The following is an 11,378-nucleotide window of genomic DNA, read 5'->3' as shown; positions in this document are numbered from 1 at the left end:
GAAGGAATAAAGTAATTATTTGAACTTTTTTAAGATTACTACAATGGAGCTACTGAAATTATGCTTCTTGTATCTTTATAAATACCTTTTTATTGTTTAGGTGCCATTGTTATGGAGAAGCCAAATGTGGGTTGGACTGACATTGCAGGTCTCGAAGGTGCCAAAGAAGCTCTTAAAGAGGCTGTGATTTTGCCCATCAAGTTTCCGCATCTCTTTACAGGTTTGATTACTATTTATTTAAGTCTCTCACTAAAATTCTTGCAAAAAACCTGAATACTCTTACCTGAAATTAGCTATATAACTCTTAAAGGAGAAAGTGAGGACTGCAGATGCTGGAGATCAGAGCTGAAAAATGTGTTGCTGGAAAAGCGCAGCAGGTCAGGCAGCATCCAAGGAGCAGGAGAATCAACGTTTCGGGCATAAGCCCTTCTTCAGGGAGAAGGGCTTATGCCCGAAACGTCGATTCTCCTGCTCCTTGGATGCTGCCTGACCTGCTGCGCTTATATAACTCAAAGTCAATTTGGATCCCTGTTACTAATACCCAAAAGTATATGGGCAATGGATGCGTTCACATCAAATGTGAAAAAAGACCCAGGTGTAACCAATCACAAGGTGCCCAACTGAGAAAAGGAGAAACAGAGACTGACAGACTCTGTAAGGACCTATTCCTCCAATCACAGTGTGTATCTCTCATGCTCCCTCAATCTCAGATTCATGTAAGCAGTGTGAGAAATAATCTGGAGCAGTGTGAGAGTGGAGCAGCAGCACCTGGGAAACTAATTAGCTGTGTGTGTGTGTGTGTGGGTGGGTGTGGGGGGGAGGGCAGGTTGCCATCAGTTGGACTGGCTGGTGCTGTTAGTCTGTTAGTTGTGGAGAGGAGGGTGAGGTTACAAACGTGGAGGCTGCAGGGGGGAATCAGTGAGAAAGAGGCTGCAAAGAGGGACTAGACAGAAATTTTAAAAGGTGAGGAAGAAGGAGGTTGTGAAGTGAAGATGGAAGAGGCTGCAAAGAGTGGGTGACAGGAGAAGGCTGCAAGTATGGGAAGAGAAGGGGGTTGCAAAACATGGAGATAGTGGAAGAGGCTTGAAGGATCAGCGGGGAAAAAAGGAAGAGATGTCATCAAGGGTTGGGGAAAGCAGGGTCACATAAAGACCATGCTTTCATTCTTCGTAAAAGGCAATTTGGAATATTGTTCTTTTTCATTTGACTATAACTTCACCCAGTCAAATGACATGAATTTAGAGTTCCGGTTCTTTGATTTGTAGCTGATGTAGCTTTCGTATAATTTTATTTGGTTATGCTTGTAAAAGTCTTTTTTTAAGCAAGGTTTGGAATTGAACTGTTAAGATATTTATCTCTCCAGGCAAAAGAACTCCATGGAGAGGAATCCTTCTGTTTGGTCCTCCTGGAACTGGCAAGTCCTACCTGGCAAAAGCTGTAGCAAAAGAAGCAAACAACTCGACATTTTTCTCAATCTCCTCCTCTGACCTGGTTTCAAAATGGCTTGGAGAAAGTGAAAAGTGAGTTTGTATCGTGCTGATTTTATGGAACTTTAATATTATCTTGCACAATTGCTTATTTGTAGGAAACAAATGTTTCCTGCTTATTCTTTTTCAGAGTTATTTCTGAAAATTATTGCACTTGATGGTTTCTATGCAATTTCAATCCAGATCAAAATGTTAACCAATACAAAGTACAATTTAATGTAGCAAGATTGTCAATGCCATTGTTCTCTGAGGCCACTTGGGTTTATGTGAATCTGTACAAAGTAGCTGCCTTGATGCTATTTCAACCAGCAGTCTGAATGAAGCTATTATGAAGGCAGTGAATGGCATAAATGAAATGGAGTCCACTCACGTTTCCCAAAATGCTATGTTCTGAATAGGTTAAGTCTTAATAATGTGCAAGTGACAAATCTACACGTGTATATATGGGCAAACTGTGGAACAATGCTTTCTGGGTTCACGTCCCAACTGCTCTAAATCTATGCAATAACATCTCTGAGCAGGTTGATTAGTAAGTGTCTAGAATGCAATTGCACCAAAGTCTTTAGCAACTCTCTTAAAAAGTAACCATTGGCCATAATTTGCAACTACATTGGGGACTTTGAGAATGAAAGAGTGAGGACAGATAACTGGTAAATCATAACCTAAAAGTACAATGATAGATCTTTGAAAAAACTGAAGTCCGATTTGTGAATGTGAATTGATTTCCAAGTGTTTTTAGATGTAAAGTCTATCTCAAACGCTTGGTGGCTATATGACGGTAATGTTATTCCTTTAAATCCATGCACTCAATCACTTCTGTATTTCTACTTTTGCTTTACTCAGGTTGGTAAAGAATTTATTTCAGCTTGCCCGAGAGCACAAGCCTTCAATTATCTTCATTGATGAGGTTGATTCTCTTTGTGGCTCACGGAGTGAAAATGAAAGTGAAGCTGCAAGGCGTATTAAAACTGAATTCTTGGTCCAAATGCAGGGTAAGCTTCCTTGTGATGGCTAATCAAATAAGTAGTCTTATTTATGATCTGTGTGTAAAATTTTATTAAAACTAAATTATGGAATCCTACGAGTTCATTCAGGCCTCCAGACCCATTACTTTACTATAGTTGGCTAGTTCTTTAATTGGGTGCATTATCCAACCAAGTAGCCTCCACAAGGAAGTTTCTGAAATTCTGATTCCTTGCTTAAAAGAAAATGAACTTGACTTTCCAGAATTTCAGCGAAATATTGCATCCTTTGTCCTTTGATTGTGTTCCATGACATGACGTTTCTGTGATTTTTTTTAGTTAATATACTTCAAAATTGTTCCAAATATTTATGTAGTTCATATTGTAAGAGTTATTGACCAACACAGCATATGCTGAGGGTCTGTTCCTCCCAGCTACTGTAACAGGGGGAGGCAACAAAATCCTCAGTAAGTTTATTTGAGACTCAATTTTGTCTGGGAAGTTCCAAATGTAAAATTGAAGCCTGCATCTGCATCATTCAAAAACTTGAGAATTTTCATTTGTATGAACTCTGACCTGCAGTAATTAGGAAAGGTAATGGAATATTATTTGTCAGGAGAATAATTGAAAACAAAAATAAGCATATTGTGTTTGGATTACACATGCCATTGATGAGATGACATCTGAAGTACCATGTCTACTTGTAAATCTATTGAAATTCTTCAGAGAAGTGTTATTAGACTGATACCTAGAATAGATGGATGCCTTCTGAAAGAAGGCTAGCTAGGTTAGGATTGTATTCACGGTTTAGAGTAAAAGGTGAGTTGATTAAAATGTAATCCTGAGGGGTCTGGACAGAATGCATATGGAAAGGATGTTCCTTCTTTTGAAAAGGTCTCGAACTGGATCATTGTTTTAAAATAAGAGGTTGACCATTCAAAAGAGATGAGGATTTATTTTTCTCACAAAAAGTCTTGAGAACTCTCTGCTTCTATCACCTTAATTGAGTCCTCAAATACTTTTATGGCAAAGCTAGTAAGATTCTTGATGGGTAAGGGGGTGAAAGATTGAGGAATATATGGACATGTGGAATAATTGGATCAACCATAATCTTGTTCAAGGCTGAAGCAGGCTTGAGTAGCTTACTCCAAATTCATATGTTCGTATTCAGATATAAACTGATTTCTACTTTTATGACCATTTAGTTTAAAGTTTGGATTTGGACTAGTGGCATGGTCTGTGTCAGAGGGATTTATTTATTACCTCGTAGGTATTTCTGTAGCCACTGTGATTTCTTTAAAATTAAAAGGTCTGAGAGAGATTGCTTGAAAGCTAATGGGAATTTATTTTCATTGGGATAATTTTTGCCAGTAAACAGTTTTGCATTAGGAGATCAGTTTGAGTTTCTGAAAATAGTTTCTCTTTTGAGTAGGAGAACCAACTGTAAATGGCCGGGATCAGGGTGAAACGTTGTTGCAGTTTTCAGATGTTTTAGCTAAACTTGGATGTGCAAGAATAAATGCTTCTGAGAAACGCTAATAGTTAAGTTCAGTTGTATGAAGGCTTAAGAAAGAAGTGAGAAGATTCTTGTGACCAGCAAAGTCAAACCCAGTGTTTAATTGAACGAGGATTTTTTTCCCTGGTGTTATATAAAGGAGTGTTGTTGGAATTAATGGGATTGCATTTTGCCATGTGTCCCAAAATCTTTAAATATATGCTATAAGTAAGTAGTTTAGCTTATTTTATTGTTTTCATATCTTTTGCATTATGAACTTCATTTTCATTGTTAAAATCAAACCAGACCATATGCTTGTGATTCAGTAAAAGACCACCTCAGTAAAGCCAAATAAAAACAAAATATGACCTATTAAGCCAGATTTCAGTCTGGGATTTGGCTTGTCCAGTAAAACCATCAGCTGGGATCCTAAAAGTATGTAATAGGAACATTCAATCAAATTAAATACTTCAGAGACCAAGCAAAATTAGTATCATTGGATGAAATTTATTTGATCGTTGTAATTGCCAGAACACCAAACATTGATCTTTTAAACCAACATTCCTCTCCCCAAGAAAACCTTGAAACTTGTGTGTCTGCATCAGATGTAAGGAAAATATTTCATTAAACTTGACTACTGCAGCATTTCAGTTTCCCAGAATCATATCTCCATTCATCAGTTTTCCTGACATGCCACTATTTCAAAATGAACAGAGCCTGAATTGAACGTCTGTTGTGATTTCTACCAGTAACAACTGAAAGTGTTTTGGTCGAAAAGTATTTTGCTGCTTCATGTATTGATGAAAATTTGCTGCCTTATGAACCAGAAGCTTTTTTCAATGAATGATCTGACTCCATTGCTGAGTGGCGAATCTGAATATTAGCTGAGATATGTCTAACTATACACTATGGGAATAACAGCCTCAATTTATTTAATCTAAATTGGATTTTTCAACTTGACACGTTTCTGATTAACTTCCTATTATGTCCTGTTATTTATATAATACACATGAAATAAAACTACTGACAACTTTTGGCAGGTGTTGGAGTGGATAATGAAGGAATCTTGGTACTTGGAGCAACAAATATCCCATGGGTTCTAGATTCTGCTATAAGGAGGAGGTAAAATGCCAGTTTTTCTAAAGCTAATGCTCTGTGAATTAAATAGCATGTCACAAGATTACCCACACTGGTAAACAAATTATTACTCCCTGAGATCATGCATGCATGATGCTGCTTCTTTATGGTTGACAAACCTGCTGTCAAGGCAACTGAGAGCAATTTGTTATGAAACATTGCACTCCTAAGAATTACAGACCAATTTTTCACTGAGTAATTATCTCCCATAAAGCATTTTATGTACACATTTCATGCTTCTATTGAATAATGTAATTGTATAAAAAGCTGTGAATCTTGGATATGAAAAGCTATGTACAACCTCCTGAGATATTCCTACTGTTTCGGAGAGAAGGAACTAATCTAAATGTGAAATCCTAAATGCATACATCTTGCTTAATACTTGTATTTATTTGCAAATGATCGATGCTGCCCCTGCCCATGACAGGAAATTGTTCTCATTTTGTTTAATCATGGTTTTCTATTGATATTGCAATTTATTTTCAAGTATAAATTGTTGCAAGATTAGGGGATAAAAAGTAAGTACCATAAAGATCCATTTAACCACGACAGGTACTTTCTGTGAAGGTCTTAAATTATCTTGGAGATACTGGTGGTGTCTTAATTTGTTTGGCACTTCATTTGGCACTAGATAATACCAGAGAATCCTAAATTGTTTAGCATTGTTTATTAATTAATTTATTGCCAATCCCTAATTTCTTTTGAGAAAGTGGTGCTGAGCTGTCTTCTTGTATATCTGCAACCATGTGATGTAGGTACATCAACAATACTGTTAGGGAGGGAGTTGCATGATGTTGAAATAGTTCCCAGTTAGGATAATATGTGGCTTGGGGGGTAATATGTTGTCACTGCCAGGGTCCTGGTATGTGGGAGATGTGACTGGTTTGGTAGATACTGATTTGGTAGCCTTGGTGAGTTGTTGTGCATCTTCTGGATTCTACACACCGCTGCCATTGTGCATCAGTGTTAAAGGGAATGAATGCTGATGGTGTTCGATGGGGAGCTGCGTTCATCTAGGCAAGTGGATTCTATCACATTTCTGATTTGTGCTTTGTAGATGATAGACAGGCATTACGGAAACCAGAGGTGACTGTGACTTACTTACTGACCCCTTGTAGCTGGTCCAGTTCAGTTTCTGGTCAGTGGTAACGCCCAGAATGTTGATAACTGGGTATTCAGCAAATGTCAAGAGGTTTTGGTTAAATTCACTTTTGTTGGGGATGATCATTGTTTGGCATATGTATGGCTCAAATATTGCTTGCCTTTTGTTAGCCCAAGCCTGAATATTATTCAGTTCTTCCTGCATTTGGACATGGATTGCTTCATTATCTGAGGACTAGTGAATGGCATTGAACATTGTGTGAACACCCCATTTCTGACCTTATAATGGGAGGAAGGTCATTGAAGCAGCTGAAGATGGTTGGACCTAGGGTACAGTGCTGAAGAATTCCTGCAGAGATGTCTTGTGGTTGAAGTGGTGGCTGTTGAAGGTTATTAATTTTCCTTTCTACTAGGTATGACTTAGATGGCAGAGACCTGTGACCCTGAGTAACATTGCCTCCAGTTTGCCAGGGTTGCTTCATGCCATACTCATTCAAATACTGCCTTGATGTCAAGGACTGTCATCTTCACTTCCTGGTTTGATTACAGTCTTTTGACCATGTTTGGACTGAGGCCATAATGAAGTTAGGGGTTGTGGGCCTAGCAGAGCCCAAACTGAGCTTCAGTGAGCAAATGATTAAAGTGCTGCTTGATAGTACTGCAAATATATTTCCATTGTGTTGAAGACTGAGAATAGACTGGTGGGATGGTAGCTGGCCAGAAAAGTTTGATCCTTTTTTGTGGGCAGTTTCCAACATTGGTAGAAGCCAGTGTTGTAACTGTACTGGAGTAGCCTGGCTAGCGATGCAAATAATTAAAGTGCACATATCTTCAGTACTGTTGCTTGCATATTGTCAGGGCCTATTGTCATTGCAGGACCCAGTTCCTTTAGGTGTTCTTTGATATCATGCAATGAATCAAAGTGCTGAAGGCTATTTTCCATGCTGCTGGAATGCCCAGCACAAGGCTAAGATAAATCATCAATTCTACTCCTATTTGAAGATGTTTACAAATACTTCAGCTTTTGTCTTCTACACTAATATCCTGAGCACCTGTACAATTAAGGATAGGGTTACTTTTGGAACCTTCCAGTGAATTGTTTAATTGTCTTCCATCATTCACAACTGAATGTGGCAGGATTGCAAAGTTTAGATTTGATCTGCTTGTTGTCACTGCTTGACAGATAAGGAATCCTGTAGGAGCACATTACTGCAGATGCTGGGATCTGTGCTGAAAACAACAAATGCTGGAGAGCACAGTAGGTCAGACAGCATCCATGGAGAGAGAGCACGCTAATGTTTCAAGTCTAGATGACTCTTCATCAGTAATTCTGTGTTACACCTTCACCAAGTTGACAGCTCATTTATTGGTATGTCTGGTTATAATCCTGACATTCCTTCCTGCACAATTCATTCAACCAATGTTGATCCCTTGGCTTAGTGATAATGTCTAGGGATATACCAATCTGTGAGGTTACAGCTTGTTGTTGAATAGGACAACTAAAAAAGCAATAACGGAGAAGACTAAATAGAAGGGTAAGCTAGCTTGCAATAGAAAAGATTGCAAGAGTTTTATAGAAGGTAAAAGAGAGGCAAAAGTGGATTTTGGACTGCTGGCAAATGATGCTGGAGAAGTAGTAATGGGAAACAAAAAAATGTCAGGAACCGAATAGGTATTTTGCATCAGTCTTCACTGTGGAAGACACCAGCAGCATATTGACCTTCAAAAGTCAAGCAGCAGAGGAGATGAGTATGGTGACCATCACAAAGGAGAAGGTGCTTGGGAAGTTGAACAGTCTGAAGGGAGATAAACTGCTGGATGGAACCCCTCCCAGGGTTCTGAAGGAGCTAGCTGAAGAGATTGTAGAGGCATTGGTGGTAATCTTTCAGGAATCATTGGAATCGGGGAGGGTCCCTGAGGATGGGGAAATGACTCATGTAACACCCCTGTTTATAAAGGGAGGAAGACAGAAGACGGGAAATTATAAGCCGGTTAGCCTGACCTCAGTTGTTGCTAAGATTTGAGAGTATTATTAAGGATGAGATTGCAGAGTACTGAAAAGTGCATAGTAAAGTAGGGCTGAATCAGCAGGGCTTTATGAACTTTATAGAATTCTTTGAGGACGTAACAAACAAATATCATCTATTTGGATTTCCAGAAAGTGTTGCACAGGAGGCTGCTAAATAAGATTATGGCCCATGGTATTAAGGGCAAGATACTGGCATGTATAGAGGATTGGTTGTCTGGCAGAAGGCAGAGAATCAGGATAAAAGGCATCCTTTTCAGGATGACAGCCAGTGACTGGTGGAGTTCCACAACTATTCATGTTATATATTAATAATCTGAATAAAGGAATTGAGGGTGTTGTTCCAAATTTGTAGATGCTAAAGATAGGTGGCAAGACAGGCAGTGTTAAGGAAGGGGGAAGGCTGCAGAAGGACTTGAAAAGGCAAAGAGAGTGGGAAAGAAGTAAAATGTGACACCGTGAGGTTATGCATTTTAGGACAAATAGAACATAGACTATTTTCTAAACAGGGAAAGACTTCAGAAATATGAAACACAAAGGAATTGGGAGTCCTACTTCAGAATTATCTTCAGATTAACATGCAGGTTCAGCTGGCAATTAGGAAGGCAAATGCAATGTTAGCATTCATTTAGAGAGACCTGGAATAAAAGACTAGGGATGTACTGCTGAAGCTGTATTAGACTCTGGTCAGACTGCATTTGGAATATTAAGAGCGGTTTTGGGGCCTGATGGAAGATTGAGATGATCTAGGAGGGGATCCAGAGGAGGTTTATGGGAACGGTTATGGAAATGAAGGATGATAGTAAGGGGTCGAGGTGGAATCTCATGGAAGCTTGCAGAATATTGAGAGACGTGGATAGACTGTACGTGGTGAAGGTGTTTCCACTAATAGGAGAGACTGGACCCAAGGGCACATCCTCAGTGTGAATGATGACCCTTTAGACTTAAATGTGGAGTAATTTCTTAAGTCAGATAGTGGTGAATCTTTGGAACTCAATGCTGTGCAGACCAAGTCATTGAGTGTATTTACGACAGCTTTTTGATAAGTAAGGGGATCAAAGATTATGGGGAGAAAGCAGGAGAATGTAGGGTTGCAAAACCTCTCAGCCATGACTGAATGACAGAGCAGACTAGACGGTCCAAATGGCCTAATTCTGTTTCTATATTTTATGGTCTTAATAAAATTCTGCTGCTGATGGTCCACAGTACCACATGGATCCTGAGTCTGGAGTTACTATATCTGTTTGAAGTCTGTTTCATTTAGCATTGTGGACTATCACACAGCACAATAGAATGTCTTCAGTGTGAAGATGAGTCTCCTTGCCGGGACTCTGGTGGTCACTCCTCCCAAAACTGTTATGGACAGATGCGTCTGTTGCATTTAGATTGGTGAGAACAAGGTTTAGCAGCTGTCTCCTTAAGTACTGTCAGCTTGATAAATACTGGTTGAGCTGAGCCAGTCTTTGGCATTGAGGTTCCTCACCTGGACAACATTTTGTGCACTTACCACCCTTAGTGCTTCCACCAATTTCAGCATGGAGGAGAATTGATTTTATCAACTGAGTGAGAACATTAGGTGGTAATCAGCAGGAGTCTTCTTTGCTAATGTTTGACCTGATGTCATGAGACTTCATGGAGTTCAGAGTAAGTGTGAAGGATTTCCAAGCAACTCCAACTGTACCCCATTATTCTGCTGTGCTTGAGGTTTGTTTTAATGGCTGACACAGCACTACAGTATGATGCCTTGAGAATGACTGTCAGGCTGTTGTTTGACTAGCCTCTGTGGCACAGCTCTCTCAATTTTGTGACAGGCCCTTGGATGTTGGTAAGGAGGAATTTGCAGGGTTAACAAAGCCACTGTATGCTATTGTCACTTCCAGGTGTGTTGGATTTTGCCAAGTAGTCTGTTTTGATACAAAATTCGATAAGAGAAATGTAATGAACAGATATAACTGAGGGCGATGTATCTGGAGTTCCATGTTGGCAAATCGAGGTGAAGATGGTAGATGTTTTTTTTAACTTTCTGAAACTATATTAATGAAACTAATGGGTTTTTAACAAGAATAATGGTTTCTTGATCACCATTAGGTTACTTCAGTTGAATTCATTTTTCATCATGCTGTGGTGGGATTTGAATCTTTGGCCCCAGAGCATTAATCAGATTCTCTATCCCCTTTCAGAATGCTAAGTCATTTCCTGAACCCAACCCTTAACTTAGTGAAGCATTGCTAAAATATACAGTAATGCTATGTATGGTTATCCAGATAGTCAAAACGCTTTCTATGCCCAATGATCGCCATCAACATTGACAAATTAATGTCTCTCACTGATGTCTTCAGTGTTACAAAATTTCTTACACTGAAACTGTTGCTTTTCCAGATTTGAGAAACGTATCTATATTCCATTGCCTGATCAGGGTGCTCGTGCTATGATGTTTAGATTGCACCTTGGAACAACTCAAAACAGTCTGTCTGATGAAGATTACCGGATATTGGCAAAGAAAACGGATGGATATTCTGGGGCTGACATCAGTATCATAGTGCGAGACGCTTTGATGCAGCCAGTCAGAAAAGTTCAGTCAGCTACTCATTTCAAGAAGGTAAGGTACCAATAAAAATTTTAACCAGGATTTGTCCGCTCTACATTTATCTACACAATCAATAAAGAAATTGCACTAAGCAAAGTTGAAATCACATCTCACCCTTTCTCTTTTTTTAAATTTAAGTCTCCATGTTATGGCTCGTTTTCTCTGATACTCACCAGCTTGTGTGTCAATGATTGAACTTTAGAGAACAGTATCCAAAATGAGTTATAATTTCTTTTTCCTTTAAGGACCTGTTGGATGCTGCTGCGGGGGGCATGACCATTCAGGGGAAAGCAGCAGTGGCCCGGTTGTTGGCACTACAACTAGCTCTGGGCACAACAGGAAAGGATAAAGTTAGACAGGACCTTAGTGATAGGATAGTTAGGGGGCCAGACAGGAGATTCTGTGGTCGCAAACGAGAACCCAGGATGATGTGTTGCTTCCCGGGTGCCACGGTCCAGGATGTCTCTGAGCGGCTGCAGATCATTCTCTGGGGGAAGAGTGATCAGCACATTGGCACAAGTGACATAGGTAGGAATAGGGATGAGATCCTGCAGAGTGATTATAGAGAGCTTGGAAAAAAGTT

General features: G+C 39.5%; 1 protein-coding gene across 1 annotated transcript in view; it reads left to right on the top strand.

Annotated features, from left to right (window-relative positions):
* LOC140480363 (vacuolar protein sorting-associated protein 4B-like) overlaps positions 1-11,378 on the top strand; it is a 44,283-nt gene that overhangs the window by 16,036 nt on the left and 16,869 nt on the right. The window contains exons 5-9 of the mRNA XM_072575129.1: positions 101-220; positions 1,364-1,520; positions 2,331-2,479; positions 4,985-5,066; positions 10,588-10,807. Coding sequence (XP_072431230.1) covers positions 101-220; positions 1,364-1,520; positions 2,331-2,479; positions 4,985-5,066; positions 10,588-10,807 — 728 coding nt within the window. The remainder of the gene's footprint in view (positions 1-100; positions 221-1,363; positions 1,521-2,330; positions 2,480-4,984; positions 5,067-10,587; positions 10,808-11,378) is intronic.

Source organism: Chiloscyllium punctatum, chromosome 8, assembly GCF_047496795.1.
Source record: "Chiloscyllium punctatum isolate Juve2018m chromosome 8, sChiPun1.3, whole genome shotgun sequence".
NCBI classification, from domain to species: domain Eukaryota; kingdom Metazoa; phylum Chordata; class Chondrichthyes; order Orectolobiformes; family Hemiscylliidae; genus Chiloscyllium; species Chiloscyllium punctatum.
This window is presented reverse-complemented; position numbering and strand designations above follow the sequence as displayed.